General features: G+C 44.5%; 1 protein-coding gene across 2 annotated transcripts in view; it reads left to right on the forward strand.

Annotated features, from left to right (window-relative positions):
* LOC147446090 (uncharacterized) overlaps positions 1-14616 on the forward strand; it is a 111832-nt gene that overhangs the window by 18459 nt on the left and 78757 nt on the right. For both annotated transcript variants that reach the window (XM_086525408.1, XM_086525407.1), the window contains exons 2-6: positions 4785-5077; positions 7368-7445; positions 8023-8243; positions 11555-11647; positions 12030-12113. In XM_086525408.1, the coding sequence (XP_086381534.1) occupies positions 4785-5077; positions 7368-7445; positions 8023-8243; positions 11555-11647; positions 12030-12113 (769 nt within the window). The remainder of the gene's footprint in view (positions 1-4784; positions 5078-7367; positions 7446-8022; positions 8244-11554; positions 11648-12029; positions 12114-14616) is intronic.

Below are 14616 nucleotides of genomic sequence, written 5' to 3' on the forward strand. Positions count from 1 at the left end.
AAAAGTCCCTTCCAGGATTTCGGATGCTGTTGGCGATCTCCCTCGACGCCATACAGTTCGGTATCAGTACCTCACTTTGAAAAGGAGGGGATGCCACGTGACACATCCAACCCTATGTGTCCGTGGACAAGCTACTTCGATAACAAGGGTTCCGTCAGTCAAGTTAGTCTAGATTAAAAGTGATTTGGCACTTTTGTGAGTCTATTCGTAGACCGTGCATGCCCAGTCACTTAGTGTAGATGCATATCCTCTTGGTTGTACACAGCATGATCATAAGCATTCCCAACAGAAATTTTCAGGGAAATTTTCCAGTGCATTTAGCCTATTTTCCCTATTTTTGACTTATTATTTTTAAGTGACTTTTGTTGGAAAGTAGATAGGGCAAATTGAGTAAGTTTGTATATAAGCAAACGTAGACTAGCACTAATTGGCAGAAGAGGCAGCAGGAGCACTCGCTCAACAGGCAACTTCTCAGCAGAACCCCAAGCCCTAGCGTTTTTGCTCCACAACAACCACCTAGCGTTTTTGGACCAGATCAGCCAGCGATTTGCACTTGCAGATTCCGGCGACAACAGAACATCAGATTAGCCTAGCGTTTTGCATTTGTAGAACAACCGGCGACAGATTCCCCGCGACATTTTCAGTTTTCAGCCTTTACACACTGCAGATCAAGTCCCGAACCTCGCAGATCTCACCTTCCCGCAGTAGTTCCTCGCCGCACGGTCAATTTCCGCAAGGTTTATAGTTTCAACCCGGAAAAACGCAGATTTCAGCATCTGCATTTTCAGCGCGTCGTCGTCGCATCATCGCCATCGATATCGTCACCGACATAGAGTCAGAATTCAGCCGATAAAGACTTGCAGATTTCAGCCCTTAGCAGTTTCAGATTTCAGCCCGTCTCGTCGTCGTCCTCATCCTTGGCAAGTCCAAGCATTGTAGAGATTTGTGCAATCAATAGTAGACCACTCTCGCCGACGAGAGTGGGGCCTTCGGAGGAGAGTTTTACAACGTCTCTAGTGTCGTATTCTCTTCTCTCTCTACCTCTCAGTCTCATACACTTTCACGCACAGTGTCCATTTACTTGTTTGTGATCATTGCACTCTCTCATTAAGAACGGAAGGCTCTCCCTTCCATAAGAACAAAAAGGAACCTTGAGCACAGTTCGGAGCACTCATCTTGAGCAAAGTTCAAACATTCATTCCGCTGCACCTTACAATATTGGATTTCTCGATAGAAGAGAAATTGGCCACGCTCTAATACCACTGTAACAAACTTGGACACCCCAAGTCAAGATTCTACCGCGACACAATAGAGACTTACTTCAAAACAGTTCACAAAGACGACACGGCCCCGCATAGTTTTGTGCCTAGAGGTATTGGCCCCAAAGACTGGCACCCCTTTCGGTATTTCTTCTTATATTAATTAGTGTTTGAAGTACAAGAGAGTAGGCAGGCACTCACTCTCAGACTCTGCGTCGAGATGCTCTGAGAAGTGAGGCTTAGCCCACTTATTTATTGGTACAAGGGATGCCCAAAAGCGGAGCCCCAAAAGCATTAATTAAAAAGCTTCTCACTCAAAAGCGGTTGTCCCAAGAGCTGCTCATAAAATCAGCCAGCATAATTTTCGGAATTCTGTATAGTGTACGAACTGCCACGTCATCAACGTAACCTGCGGCGCAAATTCCATGCTGCCACGTAAGCACTCTGTCAACCCAATCCCTGGGCGTCCGTAGTGGCTACCGCGTCAGCATGTGCCACATCATCAGTTTTTGAATGGCCAGTCCATGTGCAGTCCCTAAATCTGTCAGATACCCCCCCATTGGTCTCGCACCGTCATGCGGTGCGCTTTTCCAACACCGCTATTCTCCCTCCCCTGTAGAAAGCAATTATCCCTTTCCCCTTCGCCGCCTTGATCTCTGACATCAACTCTTGCATGTGTGCTACCTGTGTGAGAGTGAGGTTATCACCCAAAAATATCCCAGTTTGCTTGAGTGTTGGTCTCTTTTTTATGGAATTCCTTCCTAGCTTCTAGCGTAGGGAAACGTATAATGAGTGCTCTTTCCTTGGGCCTTCCTTTCTCATCACTTTCCTTCTTGCCAACTCTCCAAGCACCTGTATGTGTGGGTTCTTCTACTTTTCCACTGTCGTTGAGACTTGTAACACGCACATGAAGGGCTCTAGTCATTCTCTTTTGCTCCTCAATTGTCATATTGATGATAGTGGATGTCGTTGTGGCTTCAGGCATCTTATATTTTCCTTTCTTTGTGTTTTCGATCCACTTTTCAGCTTTCTCATCGTCGTCCTCATCGTCGGCAAAGTCCAAGCATTGTAGAGATTTGTGCGATCAATAGTAGACCGCTCTCGCCATAGAGAGTGGGGCCTTCGGAGGAGGGTTTGACAACATTTTGGTGTCGTATTCTTCTCTCTCTATCTCTCAGTCTCAGCACCTTCATTCACAGTGTCACCACTTTGTTTGTCCATTGCACTCTCTCACTAAAGGAACGAAAGGCTCTCCCTTACGTAAGTAAAAGAAACCCTTGAGCACAGTTTTGAGCACTCATCTTGAGCAAAGTTCAACATTCACTTCCGCTGCACCTTACAACACAGCATGACGATCAAATTTCCATGAGAACCCATCAGGAGCATTTTTACAGTGCATAGACCTATTTTCCCTATTTTTGACATTTTTCACTTATTATTTTGAAGTGACTTTTGTTGGGAACTAGGTAGGGCAAATTAGCAAGTAAAGTACATAAGAAACCTAGCGCTAGTACTTTCTAGCAGAATAGGCAGCAGGGACCAGACATCCGACAGTGCACCTTCTCAGCAAGACCCCCCCTCCCCCGGGCAACAAAACCTAGCGTTTTCAGCCAAGACATAGCCAGCGTTTTCAGCAGTGCAAATCAGCCAGCGTTTTGCACTTGCAGTGTCCCTGGCAACAACAGGACCCAGATCAGCCCTGGCATTTTTGCATTGCATAGCAGCCCAGCAACAGCAAGACAGCAGAAGCCTAGCGTTTTTGCAGCAGCCCCAAATTCAGCCCTAGCGTATTTGGTTTGCAGATCAGCACATAGCGTTTTGCAAATTCATCGCGACAAGATCATCAGAAGCATCAACGTTTTCAGTTTTCAGCAGACACACCGCAGTAGAAGTCCCGAACCTTGCAGATCTCACCTTCCCGCAGCAAATCTTCGCCGCACGGTCATATCCATCGAAGTTTGCAGATTCAGCCCGGAAAACACAGATTTCAACATCTGCTTTTCAGCGCATCATCGTTGCATCGTCGTCATCACCGTCATCACCGACATAGAGTTAGAATTCAGCAGATACCTTAGCGTTTTCAGATTTCAGCCCGTCTAGTCGTCGTCAACATCGTCAGCAAGTCCAAGCATTGTAGAGTTTTGTGCAATCAATAGTAGACCACTCTCGCCATAGAGAGTGGGGCCTTCGGAGGAGGGTTTTTTGACAACATTCTGGTGTCGTATTCTTCTCTCTCTATCTCTCAGTCTCATGCAGCTTCATTCACAATGTTCACTTTGTTTGTGTCCATTGCACTCTCTCACTAAAGGAATGGAAGGCTCTCCCTTCCGTAAGTAAAAGGAACCCTTGAGCACAGTTCGGAGCACTCATCTTGAGCAAAGTTCAACATTCACTTCCGCTGCACCTTACACCAAGGGTGGTCTGGCATAGAACTGACATGGCCAATGGATAGACCCGAGGTGTACACAATTGCGACTGCTACTGACACTGCCAATTGCTCCTACACACGAGACCGTAAAAACGGTCTCCACATGGACATCGCCTCCAACATGCTTTGAGAGCATAAATCTGGTGTATCTCCTCCTGGCTAGATCTAGATGTGGATCTAGATTTCAGTCAAGGAAACCTGCTAGTGCATTGGGACAAGGCCGGTGAAAGGCTGTCATGAGGTGGTAGTGTAGTTTGCACCATAGAGATTATCTCTGAGCACTGCATCTGCTGCCCATGAAAAACGTTGGGGCTGATCTGCTGAGCAAGAAAACGCTGGCTGATCACATGCCAAAAAGCTGGCTGATGTGAAGGAAAACGCTAGCTGCTCTGCCTCTGCACCAAGCCCCTCTGGGCGCAATTGCAATGGATGACTGAGGTGACCCCCCTCTGTCTATATAGGGCCAACTCCTGGGTGCCCGACCCAGCCCTCACTCCCCACAACCATGATAAATGGGAAATACTAGGGATAGGGTGGAAAGTGGCACCAAATGCTCATGGGGCACAAGGAAAAAATATCACAAGCCTGGGTAATAATATTCCCAGCCTGTAGGAGCACAATTGGCCATGGAACAAAGCCCAAAACCCGAGCTAAAAATGGTTGGACACAACCCGACATGAGAAACTTGCCTTACACTGGCCGGGCACAGCTAAAAACAGCCCTCACTCCCTAGCACCTATCCCTGGGAGAAACTGGTACAGATTGGACCAATCCGAAGAGATGCCTAACGTCTTCAAAAGGCCAAAATGACCTCTAAGACCAAAAGGTTAGAAGTGGTAAATCTGATACAGTGCCTGATTGCAAAGAGGAGAGAGAGAGAAATGAAATGTTATATTAACGTCTTCAAAAGGCCAAATGATATATGAGACCAAACTGTTACAAAATTGTGAATCTGATACCATGTCTGGGTACAAAAAGACCAGAACAAAATACTACTACTACTAGAATCCATCCTCATCTGCACGAGAGAGAGAGAGAGAGAGAGAGAGAGAGAGAGAGAGAGAGAGAGAGAGAGAGAGAGATTCTTTCTTTTGCAGGTGCTTGTACAAGTAGCAAAGGACTCAACATTGAGAAAAAGAAAGATTATGGACCTTTTAGTGCACCGTTTCACGCCTTGGCAGAAGAACGAGAGTCTTATGATTGTTGGAAGTTCAATGTTGATATGCGCAAGAAAGTTTTTTGTAACCGGTCCTTGAATATGAAGAGCATTGTAGCTATGGGATTTGATATGGACTATACACTGGCACAATATCGACCGGATACCTTTGAGACTTTGGCTTACTATGGCACCATCAAAAAGCTTGTGTTCGATCTCGGATATCCTCGTGAGGTCTTTTCTAATGCCTTAACTGTGATAAAAAGAAGGTACATGCAATTGTAGGCTTTCAAGGTTTTGTTCTCATCTTCCCCTTCCCAAACACACACACACACACACACACACACACACACACACACACACACGAGAAAAGGACCCCCACAACCACTACCACAGAAAAAAGAGGAAAAACAGCCAGACACATGCGCATGGTGGCATGCCTGTGTGTGTACACATATACTCCCTACATCCATTTGACCACATACATGCACGCATGCTCACACACATTTTTTGGTAGAGATTTATTGTCCCATCATCTAGATAGATGAGACATGAGGCAGGAAAATATGGCAATGAAACTTTTGTGATCATCAAGCCCTGTCAATTTTGCAAATACACCAAAACAACGCTATTGGAGAAGCATGAAAGTAGAAAGGAGTGGGATGTAAGCAGTGGAAACTTATGTGTGCTTTGCTTCTGTAAAGATTAAAAGGGCCTAGTGTCTCTGCCAAGCGGGGCAGAATCCCTAGAACTTTCCACTTGTAAAGAGGGATAGGGAACTTGAATCTCACTCTAGGAACCTTTTTGTTTGTGGAAATTTCCAGAGCAAGTGTTTTTCTTGAGTTGCAATGTATAATCCGGCAACATGCATCACCAAAGTATGCTACTATAGCTTCATTGACACTACAAAATAGTAAAGTTGCACTTTCCTTTATGGGTAAGTTTGAGCTTTTCCAGAATCTTTTACCTATAGATGTAGCATCTTGCATTTTTGATTGGCTCGAGACTTCATTTGTCTCACCATTTGAGATTCTTTCCCATGCCCCATGTTGAATCAGCATGAGATTGAACCAATGGTTCCAGCAACCGACTTGTATATGTTGCACTTGCTGTTGATATGTTGAGATTCTTTCCCATGCCCCATGTTCAGAACCCATATTAGTATTGAGGTCCTTTGGGTTGCAGGGAAAAGCATGTCCCATCATTAGTATGGTGGGCGTACAATCAATATTTATGGCAAAATCCCTTAGAATTACCATAGCGCTTTCAAGTGAATGATGTCTTTTCAGATTCCAATGGATCTGACAGACGATCAAATGAAAGTTGTCTGAAATAGCCTAGGCATTGTCAAAGAAGAACGCTACTTCATTGACTGTTGTGATTCCAATGTTTAGGTGAAATTACAAAATAACAATTTGCTTTTTATGCAATTAGATTCCCAATTGCTAGATCACTCCATACGAAGAAATCTTATGGCAATTGGCCTTTCCTTGCACCTTGATCTTGCAGCAGAATGTGTGTGCTGGTTGCTAATCCGCTTAGCCGGGTTTGGCAGAAGAGAATGTGAGTGCTATATTGTTGATCTTTTCTTAGTTAGGTTTGCAAGTGGAGCAGCTCTCTTTTGATGCAAGTCCTTATGTGTCGCATGCACCGAATGTTGGATTCTTTATCCATTATAGATTGCCCTATCCTGAAGGAGATTTAATGTTTGATTCGCATTCTCTTTGACGATGCAAGTCACTTGGTTGGGACGGACTTGGCTGAACTTTTAATGCTCTTAATCTGGAAGACCTTCTTTTGTTCTTCATAAGCAACACATGAAATAATCTCCTTCTTGGAAAGAAGGAATTAGTATAGGGGTGTTCAAATGTGCTTTGCTCCATGAGTGGCGTCCAAGCACTGTTGCAATACCTGTCCCTCATGAGCTACATCAGACACTCTGGGACTTGCCAAAAAAGTCCCTCAAGAGTATGAAGGATGTTTGCTCACATGCCGTTCCTCCTCTTGTAATCCATGCTCCCCTCGCATCTTTTGGTTTGTTGCAACTTGCTTCTTACCTTGCTCTGCAATTCCCTAGAGGAATAATATGTGTGTTATGCCCTCCATCTTTGGGCGTGAGTTGGATCAGTCTCTGAAAAGGTGGTGTTGGGGAGATTTTTATGCTCATGTGCATCCATTCATTTTATTCCAGGAGCACCATTTAACCACAAGATGAGTAAAGGTAATTTAGTCAACGCTGTATGTTTCCCATCTATGTACTGCTTGTAAGGAAGCATTAAGATTGATCAACGGATTATTTTCTCAATTGCAATATCTTTTTTATTGTAGAATATCTCCCAGCTCATTGAATTTTCTTTTAATTATTTCTATGTGATTACCCACCCAAGTATTCATGTGATTTCAATTTCTTGGAATGCTCTTTTTACCCCAGTGCAACAAACTTTGTCGACTTCTGATTGATTGCATTTGCTGAGTTTTAGATGATTCCAGTCTGACGTGTGTCTGCTTTCAAAACTTTATGCAGCTGCTTGATTGGAAATTTGATTGGCGCTACATGGTAAGGGGGCTTGTTGTTGATAAGAAAAGAGGCAATATTCTGAAGGTATGACTCTAGATCCTTTTTTATTTTCTGTGAACAAACTTGAAGTGCAGTCATCTTTTTGATTCTCTGCAATAAAGTACATGGAACACAATTTAATGAAGTTGACACCATGATTAAATCGTATATATTGGTTCTGGTATACTTTGGCCATATGATTTGCTTATACCCCTACATAAGATGACAAATAAAAGACTCTTATCTCTAGAACTGTACTAATATTGATTGTGGCTGCTGTCTGTCAGGTTAAATGTGCTTGCAAGTGTCTAGGTCCTGCAAAACCAGATCCATTTTAGGCAAGAAGTTTAAAATTTTAGTGTTCCACAATCTCTGTAAGCTAGAAACTTTCTTAAACCCAAGGTTGTGGTCTTGGGTATATTGGATATCATTGATTGGCTGTTTGAGGGCAGTCTCATTTCTAAGCTACATTGAATGATTCAAGTGTCGCAAACGTTGAGCTTGTTTGTCAGTTCTGTAAACAGATTTATCAATGCAAACATGTATACTTGTGGTCTCTCTCATTACAAGTTCTTTGTAATTTTCTTATCAATTACCAACTTACATGAGTTTGTACTGGCAGATGGACCGACATAAATATGTGAAGGTTGCTTATCATGGCTTTCAAGAGATGTCACGTGAAGATCGCTTGGCTACTTATTGCAACACTCTTACAAGAGAATCCTACGATGAGCCTGATTATGCTCTTATTGACACACTATTCTCCCTAGCAGAAGCCTATCTTTTTGCCCAGCTTGTGGAATATAAGGACAGCCATACAAGCAAGTTCCCTTTCAACACAGAGTATGCATACCGTAGCTTTTTCTGACTACCAATTCAGGACAATCTCCCCTTCTCTCTTTTCTCTCTTTTCTTATATGCTGATTGCCTTCAGGTTCGATTTGTGCACTATCAGTTTCCCCTCTTCCATCTTAGTCGTAGAGTGGGGACAAGTTCTTTGTTTGTCACAAATGAGAAGCATGTTTCTGGACCTTATTTTGATATTTCAGTTTGAGCATACAATGGAATTTATCCTTATCCTGTCACATAGATTGCGTCTCAATTTCAACTATGTTCCTTTTTATGTTTTATATCCACACCCTTTCTCTTGAGAGCTGCTGCATTGCGTTTTATCTAGCAATGAGACCATTACAATTTGAATGAGGATATCACCATTTCTTGTGATGCCATGAGTGTATGTTTTTCTAGTCTTTCCTTGGTCTTCACACGTGAGGATAAAATAGATCATCCTTGTTGTAGCAAGAAATCTATGTCGTGCTCTCTACTGTGGGTGCTCCTCAGTGCAATATGCAAGAAATCTCACTCCATACCCACAAGACCAGAGAGTGGTGGTATAGCTAACTGCTTCAGCTATGCAAGTAAAGGTGGTGGTATGTACGCTGGGAAGTACCGAAATACTGTGGTAACTATTGATGCTCCGAAGATGGTTGGGGCGGGAAGGAAGGTGGGTATGGGGATGGAGACCACGCAGAGCCTTCTCCAGCCAATTCTTGACCATGAAGTCTCCTAGTTTCTAGGGAAGCTTGGCAACCAAAGCTTGTCACAAGTTCTGCAAAAGTCTCATCAGGTTGGAGCACCAAGTTCCCCAACTCATCTAAAACCTTCTCTTGAGAGTTGCCTCGTCTGAAAGCTTCACAGAACTGTTGCCTTAGTGTCGCCCAATTTGCAAAGTGGTTATTGGCAAACTGACTGTACCATTTGTCTGCTAAGCTATCCAAGGTTGACGGAAAAGGCATCTTCTCTGTTGAGGCCACGACCTCTGCAGAGAGAGACAAACCTCCTCACATGGTTGTCTGCATCTGTGTGGAGAATCCCTTGAAAGTTAGAAACTTTATATTGACCTTGGCCGGAATGCTTGCCAGCTCCTTGATTGCGGCTTGCGCAGGAGCTGGTTGTAACAGAGGTGGTGGAAAGTGTGCTCGAGGAGGTGATGAGGGTGGTGACGAGTTGGTTGAGGCAGATGCCCCAGTAGGTAGCAGAAGCGGGGGTGGAGGACTTCTACTAGGGAAGAAGGGCTGACGCTTTCTGTGGTAGTACTACAGAGGACTAGGTCGGTCTTTAGACTGCCTTGTATGTGTCATGCAACAACAGATCCATCCAACCTATGGCAAGAAGACCCTTGAACTTGCTGGATAGACTAGACTAGGCTAGACTAGACTAGACCAGGCTAGACGAAGGTGAGACCAGACTAGACGAGACTAGAATAGACCACATACTAGACCAAGGGAAGAGACTAGACCAGCTAGCTCCTCAACTGTGTAAACTTAGGAGTGGAGTAAGACTTCAGTTTAGGTCCCACCAAGCGTGCCAAAAATGAGAGCATCTGTCGCAAGAACTCTATGTTGTGCTCTCTACAGTGGGTGCTCCTCAGTGTAGTACGCAAAAAATTCACTCCACACACAGATCAAACACTGTAGACCAATATGAATTGAGATAGAAAGACTGGCTGGCCGTACAATCAGCTCCAAGCCCAGGACTCACAAGTACAATGGGGGTGTCGAGGCTCCAACTATGCAAGGAGAGTGCAGGTGTGCAAGTGCTAGACTGAGGACACAAGACTTTGAACTCAATGACTCATAGATGTCCCAATATCAATCAACTGATCATATATACAAAACATAAAAGGCAACCAGCGTCTAACCTAAATATCTCTAACAACACAGCTACTCCTATCTCCGAACTATGGTAGTGGTGAACTGGCTACAGTGTCCTCCCGACCGCTACTCCCTCTATCTGCCACGCGTCCTGGACTTTTAGTGTCACTGCCCAAGTGAGAGTCCACCGAGTGTGAATGTCACGTGCACATTTAACCCTATGTGCATGTGGACAAGTTGTAACTCCTATTTCTAGGGTTTAGGACAGCCTAGGAAGTGTTGTGGCAACCTTGTGAGGCTGCACGCAGGACATGCATGTCCAGACACTTAGAGTAGCTGCATACCCTCTGATTGCACAACCCATTACCATTAGCATCAGTAGGTAGCACCAAGCATAAGCATTTTCACCGCACAGAACCTCTTTCCCCAACTGCGCGTGAACAATCTCTTAACAGCATTTCATTAATAAATGACTTTTCAACTTCCAGGATTGTGGGGGCATCCAGAAGCTTCTCGACCCAGCTATCTGCACCTATAAAAGCAGCCCTTGGGAACTAGAGACAGGCGGAAGACACAGGAGGCAGCAACACCCGTGAGCACCAAGCAGTGCCTGCAGTACCAACCAGCCCCATGGCGTTTTTCTCCGCAGCATCAGCGTTTTTGGCTCAGTGTTTTCAGCCAGCAGCAGCGTTTTTACTTCCCTCGGCATCCCGCTGCAGTACCACAGCAGATCAGCACTTCCCTCGCCTTTTCCATCGCAGCCAAGACAGCGGATCAGTTTTCAGCCAGCAGATCATTTAGCGTTTTCTAGTTTTCAGCCGTCGTCGTCGTCGATGACAACAATTCAGCCCAGTAGCCTCACCGCATGTGCAAGATTCCATCAGCATCCCTAGCGTTTTCAGATTTCAGCCATTAGCCTCGACCTCGTCGTCATCGTCGTCGTCGTCAAGCATCACAGCATTTAGAACCATTGTACCATACTTTGTGCAATCTCAAGAAATTCTCTCTCTAATAGAGAGGGGGGCCCTTGGAGGGGGGTTTGGGACCCCATCTCGTGTCGTATCTTCTCTCTCTCTCTCTCTCTCTCTCTCTCTCTCTCTCTCTCTCTCTCTCTACCACTCACAACACTCTCTCTCACAGTTTTCCACTCTCTTGTTTTGGTTATTGCACATTCTCTCATTAAGGCAAGGAAGGCTCTCCCTTCCCTTCAGTAAAAGGAACCTTGAGCACCTAGTGATCACTCATCCTGAGCTTGCACCATCAGTCACTTCCGCTGCACATTACATATAGTGAACTCAAGGCCAATTGTAACTGCTGTCCTTGTCTTATGACCCACTAGCCTGCTACACTTGTGACCTCCTTTCTGTTTATGTCTCAGAGGTCTCCCCGAGGCAACTTATATTTTTAGAGAATGGCAATGCAAAAACACTCTAGTAGGTTAACAGTGATGCTAGTGAGAGACGAGACATCTAATTGCTTCATTGTTCTTGGCAAAACCAGGTATTCTACAATCTACTGTGATGTCCGTGCAGCAATTGATCTCTGCCATCGAGATGGTACGCTCAAACAGGCAGTGGCTCAAAACCCTGCAAAGTAAGATCTCTTTATCAAATCAAGCCAACATACAGAGTGCTTTTGTGTGGTGTTTTTAGATATTTTTATGCTGTTCTCTGGAAGATTGCACATTTAGTCAGGGCACTTATTCCAAATTGTCCATTTTGTCATTTTCGAAAGCTAGTCTTGTTGAGATCCATTGCTTTCCTTTCTTAGAGTCTTTTGAAGTGCAGGAAGACTTTTCTGGACACTCTTCGTTAGTCTTTTGTGAGTCCTGGAAGGCTTTCTGCAACTGTGTTTTTGTTAGCCTTTCATGAGAGTAGGAAGTCGTTATCCCAGTTACTTAATATCAATAGGCATGCAACCTTTATCTTCTTGCTGCTCTTTTATTCCAATGTGAAAGTTCTTGATCCTTTTACAGATACATTCATCATGATCCTGAGCTCATTCCGATGTTGAAGATGCTTCGGAGTTCAGGCCGAATGACTTTTTTGGTAACAAATAGGTACGAAGAAAGCCTTTTTCAATGTGTAGTCCATTAGGTGATAGGCTTTGTATTGATTCAAATAAGAACCATCAGGAGGAGAAAAAAAATCAAAATGCTGTAACCCTGATAGCATAAGAAAATTCTTAAGTTAGCTTGCAGAAGCAAAATTCTGACAGCTAAAAAGCCTCCAATATTTGGGAAAAAAATCAAGGATGAAATCCCCTGTCTGCCTTTGTGTGGTATCCTGCATTTTTCTATATATTTTCCAATCAGCGACTTTAGATTCCTTCAATACTCTAGTGATTGTGCCCTTCAGAAGAGATCCAATGCGCGGGTATGTCTCTTCATTTCAAGTGGCATGTTACTTTCTCTGAAAAGAGAATGCAAACATTAGTTTTTTTAGCTTAGGTGCCCAAGGGTTTCTTTAATAGAGCCCTGGCCTCATTTTAAAAAACACAAAGAAAGACAGCATGAAAATTCCAAAATAGTGTCTAGAAAAGTTTCACACTGGCAAACTTGCAACCTCAAAAGTGGGACTTCAAAATGAAGGATTTTCAAAAAGGTAACAACCACTGTTCTGTTTCCAGAAGACACCTTAGGTGGACTCACTGAATGGGATTTCAGCCATGCTAAAAATGCGAGGAACATTGGGAAAAGCATTGAGCTGTTTACATTAATTCATCCATTCTTTGAGATTCTTGGAGTTTATTGGAGAGAAGTATGATATGGTAGAGTTATCGAAGGCAGACTGCAGAAACATTTTTTTGTTTTGCAGCTGCCAAAAGGTCGAGGGAGCTTAATATCCCAGTCCACAGATGTAGGCATTAAACCAAGCCATCGGCTATGGATCATTTTGAAAAAATTTGGACAAAACTCGTCCTTCTGAAACATTGAAAGCGAATACCGGACTTGCTGTTGAGGAAAATCAAGATTTCCTTTGTATTTGGACATTTCCAGAGCAGATTTGATTACTTTTCACCTGCAGGATTTTTTCAGATGAGTAGCCTTTGCAGTGCCTTGTGCAGGCTGAGATGTCACTTAAACTGCCATCACTTAAGCTTTCAGAAGAGAACGTAAAGGCTAATTGTGTCCGGTGAGAAAATGAAAATGAAATGAAATGTTATATTAACGTCTTCGAAAGGCCAAAATGACCTATGAGACCAAAAACAACTGGTGAATCTGATATCATGTCTGAGTACGGAAATTACAAAGAACTAACACTAACACTATAAAAGCCTAAGATAAAAAAAGGAAATGAATCTGAGGCTGATTCGGGAATGAGACGAGATAAAAGGGCGGGGGGGGGGGGGGGGGGTTAGTGGGTTCAAATGAAATCTCTCATTGGTCGTTGTTGAATCTCATCAACCTCCTCCATGGTCAGTACTCTGGTTGGGCGTCTTGCATGTCGAGCTAGGGTGATCTGTATCTTCTGCTGCAGCCTTCGTCGGTGGTGGGAGACCCCCCGAGGTCGTGGGCGTCTAGATCTGCCTAGCTCAGTGGCTCGGTCGAGCAGCGTACCTCTAGTGTGGGTGGGCTCTGAGATCTGCTGTGATGACTGCTCCTCTGGCTCTCCCCTGGCTGGTGTAAAGAAATCTGTGATTCATCTCTGAGACTGTCTTTCCCTTTCCCTGATGTCCTCAGCAAGCTCTCCCTAAGTCTGCGCAGCCCTAGCAGGAACAATCCGAGACATCTCTGATCCTTGTATCTCACGACTCTAGAGAAAGGTCCGAAACCTTCTCTGAACAGGCAGTGGAAGCGGCCGCCTATCTCATAGCCGGGCAATGGCATGTGTAATGCAGCTCTGTCTCTGGCTCTGAGTTACATAGGTGACATATCCTGGCACCTGCTGGCACCCCCCGAAAACGGCCAGTCTCGATCTGGAGTTGATGTGAGGATGTGCGTATTTGCCCAATAGCGCATCGTATCCCATGAGATAAGTGTGTATCCATGTATGCAGGCCTAGTCACAAAACCGTCCTCCGTGAGTTGGAGAAAATCCTCTCTGTAGAAGGCCATCTTCGTGCCCAACTCTTGTGTCACCTGTATCCATGTGCTCCTGGTATCTAGCTGAATCAAATCCTGACGTATGAGTTTGGTGATCTTCGTCCGTGTGAAAGACAGGGAGGGTGCATCCAGGGAGTATTGAAACAGAGGCAATCCATCCATGTTGAAATCATGTGACCGAAACCATGCTGTCATCTGTCCATACCAACATGTTGTATCACCTTGTAGCTCTAGTTGTCAAGATGACTCCAGGGCAAGCCAAGGGTATTTGTCCCTGGGGAGATCCCATAGGCCGTGTATAAATGATACTGATCTAGTCAATGCCTCCACCACGAGGGGTGGGGCGGCTAGCTCGGCTCGGATAATCTCATGCAGCATTGAGGCCTTAGCCCGAATCATCCGAGCGATCATAGAGACCAGAGGCCTCTCCATACCTCTCCATCCATATGTGTTGCCAGATCTCCCATGGTGGTCTACTGAGGGTCCCCATACCTGAACTCCATAGAGCATAGCTGAAG

Source organism: Adiantum capillus-veneris, chromosome 12 (genome assembly GCF_014529385.1).
Source record: "Adiantum capillus-veneris isolate H3 chromosome 12, ASM1452938v2, whole genome shotgun sequence".
NCBI lineage: Eukaryota > Viridiplantae > Streptophyta > Polypodiopsida > Polypodiales > Pteridaceae > Adiantum > Adiantum capillus-veneris.